Genomic DNA, 17,999 nt, shown 5'->3' on the forward strand with positions numbered 1-17,999 from the left:
AAAGGGGGCGTCTAACATGGTGGTTTGGGACAAAAAATGGAAACTTCATCTTGTGACTTGAAACAGGCCCTTACATCTGCACCAGTCTTGTTGGCTCCTGTTTCTCTACCTTTTATTGTCCAGACCAACGCTTTGGACACAGGTCTTGGTGCCGTTTTGAGGCAGAGCATTGATGGTGTGGAACACCCACTCATTTTCCTAAACCAGTAACTCTTGGACGGGGAAACCAGGTATGTGACTGTGGAAAGGGAAGCATTGGTGGTTAAGTGGGCTACCCATCAGCTGAAGTACTACCTGCTTGGTCATGAATGCAATTCAGTCACCGATATGCACCTTTACAGTGGATGGTACTGCACAAAGAGTCAAGCCCATGTGTCACTCAATGGTTCTTGGACCTTTGGCCATTTAATTTGAAAGTCCTACATTGCTGTGGTTCCCTCCGTGCCAACACCGACGCGCTTTCTTGGAGACATGACCTCATGGTTAAGGTTGCCAACTCATTAACTTCAAGGCTACTATAAATGTAATTACACTTCCAGCCAGGGACTGGCACTGTTACATAATCATTTTTGTCTTCCTTACTCTGCAGAAGCAGTGATTGACAGTCGCATCCTGAGTGAACATCACTTTGAGTTCCTGGCCACCTGAACCCGCCTCTTCCTGTCCTCCGAATTGAAAAATGGGTCCCCCTCTACCTTGGAGTCGGTCAAATGGAGACTCGCGTCTGAAAAGACACCAATTGCTATTTCACTGTGGTTTTTTTTTGAACTGACAATTATATGGGATTCATCATGATACCCCAAATCTTTATCTGCTTTTCTTGTATTTATTACAACAGAATACAATGAAATACTAAGTTGCTCCTGCCAATCAATATGCTGCTCCTCTCCATTATCTTAATGTCTTCTTTATGAGAATAATTTAAGAATATTTTTGTCTTAAATGCACACAAATAAATTACAAGTCAATGATGAGGGCTAGAAGGGCTGTTATTGACGCCGTTTGAGATGTTTGACTGACATTAAGTTTCTTGTGAGTTTTGTATCCTGAAGACACAGTTGGAGAAATGAATATCTAATATCACGTCTTTGGTGCTTTAAATGTAGGGGGGCAGTGAGAGGGTCTGCTTCTGAGACCACTTAGTCCATGTCTCACCCTTCAGTGACAAAGATATTTTAGTGAATTCTGCTGAGAAAAGCTGTTTGTCCTGGATGGTGACCTGTGAACACGGTGGGTTTGAAATCTCAGCTGAGGGGACATCAATGAAAATATGGAGACCAAAACTGGGCTCTGAAAGTGGGAGTCACGCCTGCTATAAGACACATCTGATCAGGTCAGTTCAGGGGTCTATGTGTGTGTGTGTGTGTGTGTGTGTTCATGTGATGGAGTGACTGTTCCTGCGTTGTGCCCAATGGTTGCTAGGATTGGCTTCAGCTACAGCGAGACTTGCTTTGAATAAGCAGGTGTGGAAGATGAATGAATGAATGTTATGTGGTGAATCTCAGTATAAAGAACAAAAAACTGTGTGACTAAGAACATTGAAATGAGCAGTGAAAGTGGGGGTCCGCAGCAGCCATCTCTCTCTGACCGCCATCACAAACAAGTGGTGAAGAAGGCCAATTCAATTCTATCACTAAAGTGTCACTTGTGGCCATCAAGCTGCTGATTTAGAGTCCCAAGGGTGAAGACCCCCAGACTGAAGTCCTTTTTTATCTCAGAGCTATCAGACTTCTGAATTCTAGTAGCTACAGGAGTCCTGTGGAGTTCTGAATTATTATTGTGTGCTCTTCATTATTATTGTTCAAATTGTTATTCTGACTTGTAGAAGTCTTATGGTGTGTGTGTTGATTACCACAATGGCTGTCATGTGTGGTCTCTTTTATTATTTCCTTGTCCCTATTTAACAATGTCACACATTCCTGCTGCCATCAAATTTCCCTCTGGGATAATAAAAGTCTTCTGCTGTCCTGAAGAGTAAAAGCCACACTTTCAAAGAGAGAACATGGAGATTCCACACCGGCAGTGACCGGGCGAAGGACTGGAACAAGAACACTAAATCAAAAGGACAGAAGTGCGGACCACCACATCATAATACCTCCTGAATAAACACACAAGGGGGTCTGAAATGAGGGGGCAACTCTTAAAGTGGAACAAGTAAAGCATCAGCTGAGCAGAGCAGAAATAAAGGAGCTGAGAGTCCAACAGGAATTGTCTTATACAGTGCAGACCATAATACCTTCAAACACAATTTATGTGTCAATGTTTAGTGGTGTACTCATACCTCATATGACAATTGAAAGAAACAAAGTCATGTTTTCATAAAATGATTGTTTGATTTTGCATAACATACTGTGTTATTTCAGAAACATTTCAGCTGCTTGCTGCTCACATCACCACAGAGGACCATTTTGTCTCCTCAGGTGCAGCATGATGGGATGAAGCAGACATGGAGTGGACAATCCAGAGCCCCAAACCTCCACCAAAGCACTAGGTGCTCGTTCATCACAGGCCACAGGGAGAACACGAGAACAGCAGACATTAATCAGGCTGCTTTGGAATGGAGAGGCCGCCGTGAAGGCTTTGCATGGACACATTGAATGGGCAGTCGCTCAGCGGCCTTTTGATTCTCAGTGCTGGCTTTATGTCTTCATGGATTATTGATGTGTTTTATTGTGTGGTGTTGATTGTTATATTGTCACAATTGAACTTGAACTTTGGTTTGATGGGCTCCTAGTATGTGATGGAGGTTCACTGTTTAAAGAAACTCAGCTTCATGATTTGCTGGGTCTGTGCTGAGTCTCATATTCTGCCCAGCATATTATGATAAAGGTTTGAATTATTAAGAAAAGGCATTTTAAGTGATAAATAGCAAGAAAAGAAAAAGGCAACACTTGGTATAAGAAGTGAAAGTCATCTTTAAAGTGCCCTGCTTACTCTGTTGTTCTGCTCAGGCTAAGTTTCCTGTTGACAAACCGAAGGAAACATAAAGTCACCCAAAGGACTGAGAACGACATGGATGTGCCTGTCATGTGCGGAGTGAACTTCTAAAAACACCTAAACAGTCACAGACTCCTGAGTTAACAGGACAGTCAATCAGCCGAGTGGGCCGCGTGACCATCTAAGGTCTCGATGTTTGGTGACGTCCTGTTAGCAACTGGAATAACCAATCAGGTTAACATTTATATTTATTTATGTGGCTGATGCTTTTATCCAAAGTGACTTACAACATTTCAGATACGATTGGCTGCTTTTCTTTTCTTTGTCCAGTTGGTGCCCAGGATGGTGAAGTGACTTACTGAGGGGCACACAGCGTCAGTGGGGGGATTTGAACCCACAGCCTCAGGGTGTGAAGTCCAAAGCCTTAAAGGTTTTCTGAATATGTGATGAACTCCTTGGCATTGTGATCTAATGAATGAAGTGTGTGAACAGAGTGAGACAGGCGGCCCTCCTTGGTCACACTTGGAATAAGGTGCTTGTGCTCCTCTGGTCAGACTTCATGATAAAGAAGACTGACTGACGCCTTTCTACTGCTGGTGTTTTAGTACCCAGTATGGGCTGCCAGTCAATTTCTTCCACAATATATCACAATAGTTTTAATTATTTACTGATAATGACAGAGAAATAACAGCAAATCTCACATCCACCATCGTAGAATCACTAAAAACTGCTAAAGAGACAACTTCAACCACGATAATGAAATAAAGAAGAAAATGTCTGCATGAATATTTTATACAAAAATACTTTAGTGCAGCAAACTACTAGATGGGATAGCAGTGAGGATAATAAAGATGAAAAAATCTAAATCATGTAAAGGTGGCTTGAAAAAGAACTTTATAACAATTATTTAAAATATTATTAAACAGTGTGCACAGGCAGCAAGTTATTTCGATCCATATGGAAATTAATAAAGGTTTTGTTGAAGTTTAAGCTAATGGTTTCTTTATCAAACGTTTAAGCTTCTCTGTTTTTATAGAATTGAGCACAATGCTGTTCTCTGAAGTATTAATTGTGTTCTGTATGAGATGAGCAGCTGCGGCTAATGAGACTTTTAAAAGATGCTGATGTTTGCCGAAATTAACATTGAAGTTCTAAGAGCAAATCAGGCCTGACCTTCCTGGGTGGAGTTATTGCCAACGTCGGTTCACTCGTGGCCTTGATACCAAGTACATGATATAAAAGATAATAAAATCACATTAAAATGTGTTATGTTTGATGTTTTTTATTTTGTTCTCTCCTTGTGTGTTGCATCAATACATCCAAAAAAAATTACTTGTCCACATTAGTGCATCTGGACAATAAATAGAATTCTGGGAAGGGAGACACTTCAACAACTTCATCAGTGTAATGGATTGTGTAACCTGCAACTCGTCAGCATGTGGTTAGGGAAAAGAAGAGACGTCAGGGGAATAAATAAAATAAAACTCAGTGCAAAAAGGAGAAACCTGAGACGAGAACTGACACCAGAGAGCAAAGTCAAGGAATTTAACACAAAATGACTTCAGCTGTGTGTGTTTATATAATGGCATTTCACCTGAACAGACATCACAATCAGGAAATACGATGAGCTGAATCAAATTTAGGATCTGAGTGACAGTCACAGCATTGTCTGGGATTAGTGACACGACTTGACACAAAGAACTTTCATGTGTTTGAAATCAACACGCTGAGGTTTATCTAAACACACGGATATCAAGTGTCAGGTCTTTATTAATGATCACTGTTTTAAAGGTTTAAGTTTCTCTGTTTTAATAGAATTGAGCACACAAATATTAACAAATGTCAGTCTAAAGGAACATATCCTACATTTAATTTTGGACATCAAACCTCATTTGACCTTCTCAGTCGTCCATTTCAGTTCCTCACAGTCACATCAGTGTCATTTAGTGAGCCAGCAGTGTGAGGAGTGAAGGCCGACTGCTCCGTCTGCACTCGTCTGTTATCTGCTGTCTTAGTGAGGAGGAGTGCGGATTAAAGTGCAGGAATAGGAAACATTAACTTCACAATAAAATGAAGTGTTTAATTTGATACAAAAGTAAAACAATAAAGGAACATTTCACAGAATTGGACTCTAAAACAAATCTCCACCGTCTGATCAAAGCTGAACAGAATGTCGGCTGTCGTCTGAGCTCTGCTGTGGAGTTTTTAGTTGTGAAATCTGAAAGTCTATGTAAATTGTAACTGCAGATGTTTAAAGATTTTTATGTTTCCAGATATTGGGTAAAATTTAGCACTTTACTTAATTCATATTGAAATAAATAATTCTTGCCTAAAATAATGGAAATAGCAATAATGATTATACAATGTTAAAAAAAATAAAAAAGTCAACAAGAAACCCTGAAGTGTTTCTATGAATTGCCAGGAGTCTCTAAAGTTTTCAGTGCTGTTTATTACACATTCAAATAAGGAGAAGATTTGATATGAAAATAACTGTGGTGAAATAAGTAATAATCATAAACAGTGTACACTCTACATGAATAAAGTACAATTTTAACAGAAACAGCCTTCACAACAATACAGTGAATATGAAATGATTGTATTGTTAAGAAATACGTCCAGGTATTGCACTGCTTATATGAAAAATGAGCAAAGGCATAATTTACAAATAATTTAAAACATCTAAGTTCAGAAAATTACATTTTTATTTTCTTTACCATTTACAGTAAATTGAGCACTGAAGAAGCTGGACTAAATATTTTACACGTCAGGATTATTTTAAGTGCTTTTCTGAACCAGGAATAAAGAAAAGCGTAAAGAATTGGATTAACACCAAAGTTCACTTCACTTACCAACACAAAGACATTCCTGATGATACGTGTGACTAGGGTATTAATATCAGCAAAAAGATTGTACATATAAACAGGCAGCCAGCAGATAATAAAAGCCCCCACGATTACTCCTAATGTTTTTGCGGCTTTTCTTTCAGACGGTTTTGATATTTTTCTGTCACTCAACTCCTCAGTTTGTCTCTTTTCTATCATACAGTTGATGGCTCTTGAATGGCTTCTTGCAACTACAAATATTCTTATATAAAAACCAATCATTAGGAAATAAGGAATAAAAAAAGTTGCAACTAAAATAAAAATGCTCACTTCAGTATACGTGAATACAAAACAAGCTCCATCACATCGCTCTGTTACAATATCACTAAGACATAAAAGTATGAGTGTAATTAAAAGTGCAGACAGCCACACTACAGCAATGCTGATCTTTGCAACAATCAAAGTTATTTTTGAGCTGTAAAAGAAAGGATGGCAGACAGCAATGTAGCGATCAATGGATATTAAAGCAACATTATATACAACTACAGTATTAAGAATATTTGCAAGTACCTGATATAAATAACAACAAATAACTCCAAAGTACCAGCAACCATCAATCAGACCAATCAAAAAAAAGGGCATCACAAAGAAACCTGTAAAGAAATCAGCCGCTGCGAGAGAAAGGATCAGAAGATTAGTTGGCGTGTGCAGCTGAACAAAATGAGAAATAGAAATGATGACAAGAAGATTTCCACAGACTGTCGATAAAAACAAAACACACGAGAAAATATAATAAACTCCATAAACTTCAGTTTCATAAATCAGTTTACGACAAGATGTATTACTGTGAGGAAAGCAACGTCCAACTTTCAGTCCATTCCACTCCATGTGTGTCCCTGACTGAGTCGTCCTGCCTGCTCACTGAGATGTTTATACACTGAGGCCCTGCGACTGCCATATTCTCTCAGCTGACGTAATTCACATGAGGCGTCTCTCTGCTGTGTTTGCTTCACAAATTCTCTCAGGATGTTTGTTTGTTCATTTCAGTTCTTACTCACTAATGAGTTCATCAAATCTCAGATGTCTTCATTATATTTGTTTGTCAGGAGCCGCTCAGGGCTGCGGTGGTCTCTCCTCACAGCTCCACAGTGGTCCAGCTGCTGGCTCTCTGCAGTTTCCTTCTTCTCCTCTGTCTGCTGTTTTTGTTTTTTTGTTCTCAGTCACTTTGACTTTCTTTCCTCATCACAGCGAGCAGCACATTAAATCAGCAGGTTCAGATGAGCTGAGGTTGTGCCCAGTGGTGGTCTGACACTCCATCCTGTGCTGTGCTGCTCAGAGCCCCTCTGACTCCCCCATGGAGTGTGCTGGACCACCCTGTGCTCCTGAGAGGCCCCCCCCCCCCCCACACACACACACACACTCACACACTCACACATACAGTGTACAGTAACAGCTGTGTGTTTTTGTCTTTTCCGGACCCTCACATTAAATTCCAAACAGTATTCCCCCCGTTGTTCTCTGTCAGTCTGACGTTGTGCTGATTGTCTTTGTCTGATTTACTGCACGTCTTTCTTTTCTTAAATCATCAAACACACAACATGCATTTCTCTGTGGCAGTGGCAGGTAAACTCTCAGAATTCAAATGCAGCAGCGCTCACTGATGTGCTTTGTATTTTGAAGACATTTGCTGTTTAACTGATTTGTAACTTTATATCAAACAAAACTAAATGACTGCGTCTGTCGGTTTTGAAGCACCGAGAAGCACCGCGCACTGCATGAGTCTGTTAGCCGATATCACTATAAGAACAATTAAAGTTCTTAATAAAGATAGAAATGATGTCAAGATCTCTCCAGAACAATATCCTGTGATATTTTCACACTTATATTCACTATTTTATGTTAATATTACACTTTTATTAAATTCATAATGTATTAGAGTAACATCAAGTGATGTTTTTCAACAGAAGGTATGAACAGTTCAATAGAAAATACAAAAGGACCGCCATCTCCATCATACAAGTTCAGTTTTGATTGAACAATTGGCAGCAGCTGCTCAGTGATGGCAGACGTACAACTTTACAGGAGTTTGTGCGTTGTATTGTTGTCATTCCCTTCTCATCGACACAAACAGTGAAGTGGTCCTCACCACACAAGAGTTCATACGTGACACACTAGTAGTCTGTTAATACAAACTTCATGTCTGGTCCCCTCATCTCTCCTTCTGTTACTGAAGCACCTTGTAGTGTCACTTGTCATATATTTATGTCATTAGTCCACATAGTGCAGTGCATTTTGGGGGACAGCAGGTCAGCGGGCTTTAGGTCATAAAGCAACTCTGCAAAGGGAACCCACCCATCATCGGACACTTGCAAGTCTTCACAAGAACTAAAAATGTTAGGCTTTAGTACCCAATCCAACCATCCATCCATCCATCCATCCATCCATCCATCCATCCATCCATCCATCCATCCATCCTCTTTCGCTTATCTGAGATTGGGTCGCGGGGGCAGCAGCTTGAGCAGAGATGCACAGACTTCTTTCTCCCTGGCCACTTCTTCTAGCTCTAACGGAGGAATCCCGAGGCGTTCCCAGGCCAGCTGAGAGACATAGTCCCTCCAGCGTGTCCTGAGTCTTCCCCAGGGCCTCCTCCCAGTTAGATTTGCCCAGAACACCTCACCAGGGTGGCGTCCAGGAGGCATCCTGATCAGATACCCAAGCCACCTCATCTGACTCCTCTCGATGCGGAGGAGCTGCGGCTCTACTCTGAGCCCCTTCCGGATGACTGAGCTTGTCACCCTGTCTTTAAGGGAGAACCCAGACACCCTGCGGAGGAAACTCATTTCAGCCGCTTGTATTCGCGATCTCGTTCTTTCGGTCACTACCCATAGCTCATGACCATAGGTGAGGGTAGGAACATAGATCGACGGGTAAATTGAGAGCTTTGCCTTACGGCTCAGCTCCTTTTTCACCATGACAGACCGATACAGAGCCCGCATTACTGCTGATGCCGCACCTGTCGATCTCACGCTCCATTCTTCCCTCACTCGTGAACAAGATCCCGAGATACTTGAACTCCTCCACTTGGGGCAGGATCTCGCTACCAACCCTGAGAGGGCACTCCACCCTTTTCCGGCTGAGGACCATGGTCTCAGATTTGGAGGTGTTGATTCCCATCCCAGCCTTCACACTCGGCTGCGAACCGATCCAGAGAGAGCTGAAGAATCACGGCCTGATGAAGCAAACAGGACAACATCATCTGCAAAAAGCAGTGACCCAATCCTGAGTCCACCAAACCGGACCCCCTCAACGCCCTGGCTGCGCCTAGAAATTCGGTCCATAAAAGTTATGTACAGAATTGGTGACAAAGGGCAGCCCTGGCGGAGTCCAACTCTCACTGGAAACGGGTTTGACTTACTGCTGGCAATGCGGACCAAGCTCTGGCACCGATCGTACAGGGACCGAACAGCCCTTATCAGGGGGTCCGGTACCCCATACTGTCGGAGTACCCCCAACAGGATTCCCAGAGGGACACGGTCGAATGCCTTTTCCAAGTCCACAAAACACATGTAGACTGGTTGGGCAAACTCCCATGCACCCTCCAGGACCCTGCTAAGGGTGTAGATCTGGTCCACTGTTCCGTGACCAGGACGAAAACCACACTGTTCCTCCTGAATCCGAGGCTCGACTCTCCAACGGGACCTCCTCTTCAGAACCCCCGAATAGACTTTTCCAGGGAGGCTGAGGAGTGTGATCCCTCTGTAGTTGGAACACACCCTCCGGTCTTAATACACAATGAGAAGTCTTAAACTTGAATGTACTGCTTAGGAGAAAGACTTAATTATTATAATGGACTCATTCAGAAGCCATTAAGATGTTTAAGAGAATGTCAGGTTATATAGCGCCCTGATGTGTACAGCAGATTTCCCAACTGTCAGTCCAAAGATCATCACCGTTCCGTACAAAAATTTTCCTGTCCACAAAACAGCAGGACAGCCCATTATATCCACCTTAATTACACTTTCTGTGTGTCCTGTTCATCCACTTGCTTTGTCTCTGTCATTCCAAAAGATGGCACTTCGTAAACATTTTTAGTTATAAAATGCATTGTATTTGCCATTCCAATAGATGGCGTATAACAAACATTAACACTGATTGTACAAATCCTGTACTAAATGGCATATCACAGAGACATAGCAATGGGGCAGACACACAGCACTGCACAACCTTAACGCTGAATACATCCAACAGAGAGTAACTGCCAGACGGACAGAAATCAGCTTATCTACCTTAATAAATGGAAAGATTCTGTGTGTCTGCATATCTGTGTGTCTGTCTGATTACCATGTCCCTGTCATTCCAACATATGGTGCATCACAAGCATTTGTCGTAATACAACTCATCACATTTGTTATTCCAACAGATGGTTGTAATAAATGGCATATAACAAGACATTTGAAGTATCTGTCTGTTTTTCTGTGTATCTCTGTGTCGGTCAGGTTGTTCTATCTCTGTTATAAGATATTTGGAATGGAATTAGTAAAAGAACTGTTAATGTTTGTGATGCACCATCTGTTGAAATGACAAATGCAATGCACTTTTTTTGCTACCTAAATTACAAAAACGCATTCCAACAGCTGCGGCAGGCTGGCAGCCTGCCTGGGATTTGTTCCTGCCTTGCACCCTGTGCTGGCTGGGATTGACTCCAGCAGACTCCCGTGACTCTGTGTTAGGATATAGTATGTTGGACAATGACTGACTGACTGAGACAGCACAAAAAACTCAAACCTAAGGAAGTCTGGGGCAAAAGAAATCAAGATGTGTTGCACCAAACCAGGGATGATGAGTTGTCTGAGGAATATGCGTGTGTAAATTATTAAGGACGTCTGTGAACACACAATACTCGGGCAGTACAAACCCCAGAGGAACATGGAGAGTGAAATCATAAGAATACCACGGCCAGTGCAGCAGTGCAGGCCCAGGAGACACCAGAAACAACCAGAGCCAGACTAGAGTGTGATGTTCAGTGTTAGAGGGTGTGAAGACATTGGGACAGGGGAGCCCAAAATCTTACTACAACTCACAAGATTGAATTAAATTATGACGTAGGGATTGTAGGGGTCCACTGTAGTGTAGTCTGGGTGGTCAGTGTAAATATTGTGGTTAAAGATTTATTGAGTGTGTGGAAAAATCATTTTAGGGTAGCATAGCATTCATCTTAAAGAAATAGCATAAAGGGTTAATAAATGTCAGAAACCTCTGCAGGCTCATCAGGAAACCAGATAAAGGACAAGTGAACAACAAAATGTCCTGAAAGATGACTAAGAGATGACTAAGAAATCAGCAGATGTCCTATAAAACAACCAGAATGGACATTTGTTATATGCATCAAGTTAGTTATCAAGTTAGCTCCCCTTTTATTAACATCTTTCACATATGCCAGAGACAATAAAATTCCACCTCAAACTTTTAAAAACAGCATTAATCACTGGTTTTCCTAAAAGAATAAGGACTTATTACAATGTTCATCATACAGGCTAATCTCACTTCTGAATAATGATGTTAAGATACTCTTCTAAGTCCTAGCTAGAAGGATTGAGAAAGTGCTCCCTTCAGTAATATCACAAGATCAAACCGGAATTATTAAAGGTAGATACTTAGCTCCCAATTTCCAACACCCGTTTAATTAAATATATTCACCCATAAAGTCCAACACTACAGAGATCTTATTATCTTTGGACGCAAAAAGAGCATTTGATATGACTGAATGGAACTACCATTTCACTACATTGGAGAAATTTGGGTTCGGCCCAAACATATGTGCATGGATCAAACAATTGTACTGTATAACAGTCCAGAAGCTTCAGTTCGTGTTAACAACATTAATTCAGACTAATTCAAACTAGAACGCGGTACTAGACAAGGATGCCCCTTGTCACCACTGCTTTTTGCAATCGCCATTGAGCCACTGGCAGTTCACTGTCGATATGCTTATGAGATAAAGGGGATTATCAGAGAAGAACAGAAAGTTTCTCTATATGCAGATTATATGATACTGTATATATCAGACCCACAAAATACTGTGCCTACAGTCCTAACACCGTTTACAGACTTTCAAAAGATATGTAGACTCCAAATTAATTTGAACAAAAGTTTACTTTTTCCATTGAATTCTCTAGCAAACAGCATTAGATTGCACACCTTCCCTTTTATCATTGCAGATCAGTTGAAATATCTAGGGATAAACATCACAAGTAAATATAAAGCTGTTTTTCAACAAATTTTTGCTGTTTGCATGGATAAAATTAAACAAAACGTGCATAGATGGTCTGCCCTCCATCTTACTTTAGCAGGGAAAATTAACACTATCAAGATGAATATCCCTCCTAAGGTTCTGTTTCTGTTTCAAAATATCCCCATCTACATTAACTAGTACTTTTTTTAAGAAATTAGATTCAATCATAATCTCATTTATTTGGAATTCAAAATATCCACACATCTGAAGGGTGACCCCACAATGAGCTAAAGCAGAAGGTGGCATGGCTCTACCCAATTTTCAGTTTTATTACTGGGCGACAAACATTCAAGCTATAAAAACCTGGACATTGACACAAATAGATGAACACAAACTAGCTTGGGCTGCAATAGAAGTGAAATCCTGCAGAACTTCTTTATATTCCTTGCTTTGTACCCCAGTAAGTACAAGTCATCGCCAATATACTAACAACCCAATTGTCCTTCACTCACTCAGAATATGGAACCAATGTAGGAAACACTTCAAGTTAGAGAATATTTTATCTGTGGCACCTCTACATGATGACCATCTTTTTCCACCCTCTCAAACTTACACAGTTTTTAATGTTTGGAAAACATATAGGATCCAATCATTTAGAGATTTATATATAAAGAATGTTTTTGCATGCTATTAACAATTACACTCTAAATTTAGTTTCCCATCAACACAATTTTTCCACTATCTTCAAATTCTAAACAAAATTTGGCTAATTTTCCTCACCTCCCAGCTATTTCTATTCTAGAAGAGATATTGATCAGTCTTGAGGACTCAGCATTTCTATAATATATAAAAACATTTTAAAGTCCCTTTCTTTTAAAGATCCCAGAGTATAGTGGGAAAAGGATCTCTCACTCAACATTTCAGAAAAGGAGTGGAAGGCAGCCATGCAGAGAATTCATTCTCACTTCATATGTGCAAAGCAGTCAATTATTCAACTTTATTTTTTTTTTTTATTGAGCATATCTATCATTTTTAAAATTGTCCAAAATGTTTCCAGGGCAAGATCCAACCTGCGAACACTGCAATCGAGCTCAAGCCTCACTGGTCCATATGTTTTGGGTGAGCAAGAAATTAACATCATTCTGGACCAAAATCTTGAAATGTCTATGAGACAGCCTTGATGTCACAATCCCTCCTAATCCACTAACAGCTGTGTGTGGTGGGCTCACAGAGGGGCTTCAAGTGGAGAAGGACACACAAACTGTGATCGCCTTTACTTCACTACTAGCATGAATGTAGACATATCTTACTCAACTGAACGAATCCCAGGCCACCTCTGTTAAGTCAGGTGGGTAACTGATGTTATATAATATTTGAAATTGGAAAAAGTCAAAGTCTCACTTAGAGGATCTGTTTTTTTAAAACCTGGCAGGATTTGACCCATAACATTTTAGAATAAGCATTTAAATTGTCATAAAGGATTCTTTTCCCTCTTTTCTACTCTTAAAGTTTCATTCTGGCTGTTGGCCTTCCTCTCTTTCTCAAGGGTGGGGGATGAATTGAATTTAGTTTTATTAAGTTTGACTTGATTGTATGGAGTGTTACATGCTTTAAATAAATTCAATAAAAGTACAAATAAATAAATAAATAAAGGAGCTTGAGGACCTTAGATCAATTAAAGAGGTGGTCTATAGATCATTCATGGAGGCTGCCAGAGCGAGGGGCCTTATCAACGATGATTACTTATGGAAAAGATCCTTAGAAGAGTCTGTGCTCTTTGGGATGAGCTGCAGCTGCTTAAACTCATTTGTGTGTTTGATACACCAATTAACTCAGAAGGATTGTTTGTGAAATACAGAAGAAGGTTGTGCGAGATTGTCCATAACACAGGCTGTCATGGGATATGCAAATCCTGAGGACTATTTTAATGCCGTTCATGAACTCAACCGCGCGATGGTATTAGTGATGACTTTGAATACTCTTCAGTGGGATGAACATCACCTTTCTTTTTCTCCCTGATGTCAAGTTCTGCTCTTGGGTTTCTGAAGCTGTCATTAAACTTCCTCACTTTTCAGCCCTGTAGTTTCTCTCAGCCTTTTATTCTTATTATTTATGCTCAGATACAGTGCATCCAGAAAGTATTCACAGCGCTTCATCACTTTTTCCACATTTCGTTATGTTACAGCCTTATTCCAAAATGGATTACATTCATTTTTTTCCTCAGAATTATACACACAACACCCCATAATGACAACGTGAAAAAAGTTTACATGAGGTTTTTGCAAATTTATTAAAAATAAAAAAACAGAAATCCCATGTACATAAGTATTCACAGCCTTTGCTGAATACTTTGTCGATGCCCCTTTGCCAGCAATTCCAGCCTCAAGTTTTTTTGAATATGACGCCACAAGCTTGGCACACCTATCCTTGGCCAGTTTGGCCCATTCCTCTTTGCAGCACCTCTCAAGCTCCATCACGTTGGATGGAAAGCGTCGGTGCACAGCCATTTTAAGATCTCTCCAGAGATGTTCAATCGGATTCAAGTCTGGGCTCTGGCTGGGCCACTCAAGGACATTCACAGAATTGTCCTGAAGCCACTCCTTTGATATCTTTGCTGTGTGCTTAGGGTCGTTGTCCTGCTGAAAGATGAACCGTCGCCCCAGTCTGAGGTCAAGAGCGCTCTGGAGCAGGTTTTCATCCAGGATGTCTCTGTACATTGCTGCAGTCATCTTTCCCTTTATCCTGACTAGTCTCCCAGTCCCTGCCGCTGAAAAACATCCCCACAGCATGATGCTGCCACCACCACGCTTCACTGTAGGGATGGTGCCAGGTTTCCTCCAAACGTGACGCCTGACATTCACACCAAAGAGTTCAATCTTTGTCTCATCATACCAGAGAATTTTCTTTCTCATGGTCAGAGAGTCCTTCAGGTGCAATTTGGCAAACTCCAGGTGGGCTGCCATGTGCCTTTTACTAAGGATTGGGTTCCATCTGGCCACTCTACCATACAGGCCTGATTGGTTGATTGCTGCAGAGATGGTTGTCCTTCTGGAAGGTTCTTCTGTCTCCACAGAGGACCTCTGGAGCTCTGACAGAGTGACCATCTGGTTCTTGGTCACCTCCCTGACTAAGGCCCTTCTCCCCCGATCGCTCAGTTTAGATGGCCGGCCAGCTCTAGGAAGAGTCCTGGTGGTTTCGAACTTCTTCCACTTACGGATGATGGAGGCCACTGTGCTCATTGGGACCTTCAAAGCAGCAGAAATCTTTCTGTAACCTTCCCCAGATTTGTGCCTCGAGACAATCCTGTCTCGGAGGTCTACAGACAATTCCTTTGACTTCATGCTTGGCTTGTGCTCTGACATGAACTGTCAACTGTGGGACCTTATATAGACAGGTGTGTGCCTTTCCAAATCATGTCCAACCAACTGAATTTACCACAGGTGGACTCCAATGAAGCTGCAGAAACATCTCAAGGATGATCAGGGGAAACAGGATGCACCTGAGCTCAATTTCGAGCTTCACGGCAAAGGCTGTGAATACTTATGTACATGTGCTTTCTTAATTTTTTTATTTTTAATAAATTTGCAAAAACCTCAAGTAAACTTTTTTCACGTTGTCATTATGGGGTGTTGTGTGTAGAATTCTGAGGAAAACAATGAATTTAATCCATTTTGGAATAAGGCTGTAACATAACAAAATGTGGAAAAAGTGATGCGCTGGGAATACTTTCCGGATGCACTTTAAATACTTCATTAGCACATATTGATTCCTTATGATAGACAAAACACAAATTGTTCAGGCTTTCTGTTTCATTTGTCAAATGGCTGCAGGGTTCTTCTAAAGTACAATGCCTCCTGCAGCTTCATACACAGAAAGTGTTCAGTTATCTTGGTAAGACATTTAAAATTCTAACGACACAATACAGAGGTGTGCGCTGATTTCTGTGTACTCGTATTTATATCTTTAAAAGGAATGCTTTAGTGAGGATTTGAACACAAGTTAAGTGATCATTAACAAATACCGGACGCTTCATATTCGTGTGTTTAGATAAACCTCAGCATGTTGATTTCAAACACATGAAAGATCTTTATGTCAAGTAATGTCACTAATCCCAGACAATGCTGTCCACTCAGATCCTAAATTTGATTCAGCTCATCGTATTTCCTGATTGTGATGTCTGTGTCAGGTGAAATGCCATTATATAAACACACACAGCTGAAGTCATTTTGTGTTAAATTCCTTGACTTTGCTCTCTGGTGTCAGTTCTCGTCTCAGGTTTCTCCAGTTTGCACTCAGCTTTACTTTATTTATTCCCTTGACGGCTCTTCATTTCCCCTAACCACAGGTTGACGGTTTGCAGGTTACACAATCCGCTCCTCTGATGAAGTTGTTGAAGTGTCTCCCTTCCCAGAATTCTCTTTATTGGTCGGTTGCACTAATGTGGTGAGGAATTTGTCTTTGTAGCGTTGTTGCAACAATCAAGGACAGAACAAAACATCCATCCATCCATCCATTTTCCAACCCGCTGAATCCGAACACAGGGTCAAGGGGGTCTGCTGGAGCCAATCCTAGCCAACACAGGGCACAAGGCAGGAACCAATCCCGGGCAGGGTGCCAATCTACCACAGGACACACACAAACACACCCACACACCAAGCACACACTAGGGCCAATTTAGAATCGCCAATCCACCTAACCTGCATGTCTTTGGACTGTGGGAGGAAACCCACGCAGACACGGGGAGAACATGCAAACTCCACGCAGGGAGGACCCGGGAAGTGAACCCGGGTCCCCAGGTCTCCCAACTTCGAGGCAGCAGCGCTACCCACTGCGCCACCGTGCCGCCCAGAACAAAGCATAAAAAGATCAAATATGACAGAGTGTAAAGTGATTTAATATGTTTTATATCACATTCTTTAAATTGTTCACAGGAATATAGACATTTTATTTTTTATTTTAATTATTACTGTATGCTTTAACTGTAAGTGTGCTTTCCAAGGAGGACCTGCTGCTACAGACAGAGGGCCATTTTTCTGCAGTCAGAAAATCAGACAAGTAGGATTTAGAAGGTGTTTTAGATACAAGTTGATAAATATTTTGTGTGTCTTTATTTGTAATTTAGGCAAAGCAATGTGATATTGGTGTTACATTAGTGAGAAGCATTCATGTTTGCCCCTGCCTTTTGGGAATGAGTCTCTTTGAATTTTATGACAGGATTTGGAGGAAGTGCCTGAAACCAGTTTGGCCAGTGTTTCTCTGCAAAAGTCTTTCAACCCCCGTAAGAAAGCCAGGCTGCCTAACTGCCAAGCTTTACCTTAACATATGGTTTTGGGGGATGGCAGGTGTTAAGATGTTTTCTGTTCCCCCACTGGTCTGAAGTATGGCTGTTTGGAATTGGCTTGTATCAGAGGCCTTTAAGTACCATAACGTCCTATTGGCTCTAGGGGTTGGACAGAACATCTATAAATCTGCTTGCTTAACCTCACTCTCTCTCTGTTACTAACATCTGATGAAGGAGCATCTCACACTATGAACTGAAAGGACAACACAACGGAGAGCAAAGCTCGGCAGCCATATTGAAACAGGTTTGCGGCCTGTTCTAAAGAAAGCTGACCACAAAATGATGCCTTAACTAGCAACATTTTAACTAAGTAACAAATCTGTGTGCCGCCTGATACTACACATCACCATTTTATCAGGTTGTATGGTTGCCAATATTCAAATGTACTTTGCATATTCTAATTATTTATTAATATTATCAATAATACATTGTTTAAATTGCAACTTAAGTCCTGCTTGTCTTTTACTACACCTAATTGCCTGAGGTTATAGATGTAGGAGGGAAGGTGGGAGAAGTTATATGGTACAATACCTGATAAACAGTGGTAAGTCTGGGAGATTTGAGGCATTCTGACAAAGGCTACTTATTATTAATACAAAAGGGGAAAGTAGAGCAATATAATACTCTACCAAGACAATACAGAAGGTCAAAAATTTAAACAGCACAA

General features: G+C 41.1%; 1 protein-coding gene across 3 annotated transcripts in view; it reads right to left on the minus strand.

Annotated features, from left to right (window-relative positions):
• The window catches only part of LOC127527248 (trace amine-associated receptor 13c-like), an 84,872-nt gene that overhangs the window by 54,888 nt on the left and 11,985 nt on the right, over nt 1–17,999 (minus strand). Inside the window, exon 2 of one of the 3 annotated variants that reach the window (XM_051925351.1) lies at nt 6,330–6,412. The exons of the other annotated variants lie outside the window; for them this stretch is intronic. Coding sequence (XP_051781311.1) covers nt 6,330–6,412 — 83 coding nt within the window. The remainder of the gene's footprint in view (nt 1–6,329; nt 6,413–17,999) is intronic. 3 annotated transcript variants of the gene reach the window in all.

This window comes from Erpetoichthys calabaricus, chromosome 3 (genome assembly GCF_900747795.2).
Source record: "Erpetoichthys calabaricus chromosome 3, fErpCal1.3, whole genome shotgun sequence".
Taxonomy (NCBI): domain Eukaryota; kingdom Metazoa; phylum Chordata; class Cladistia; order Polypteriformes; family Polypteridae; genus Erpetoichthys; species Erpetoichthys calabaricus.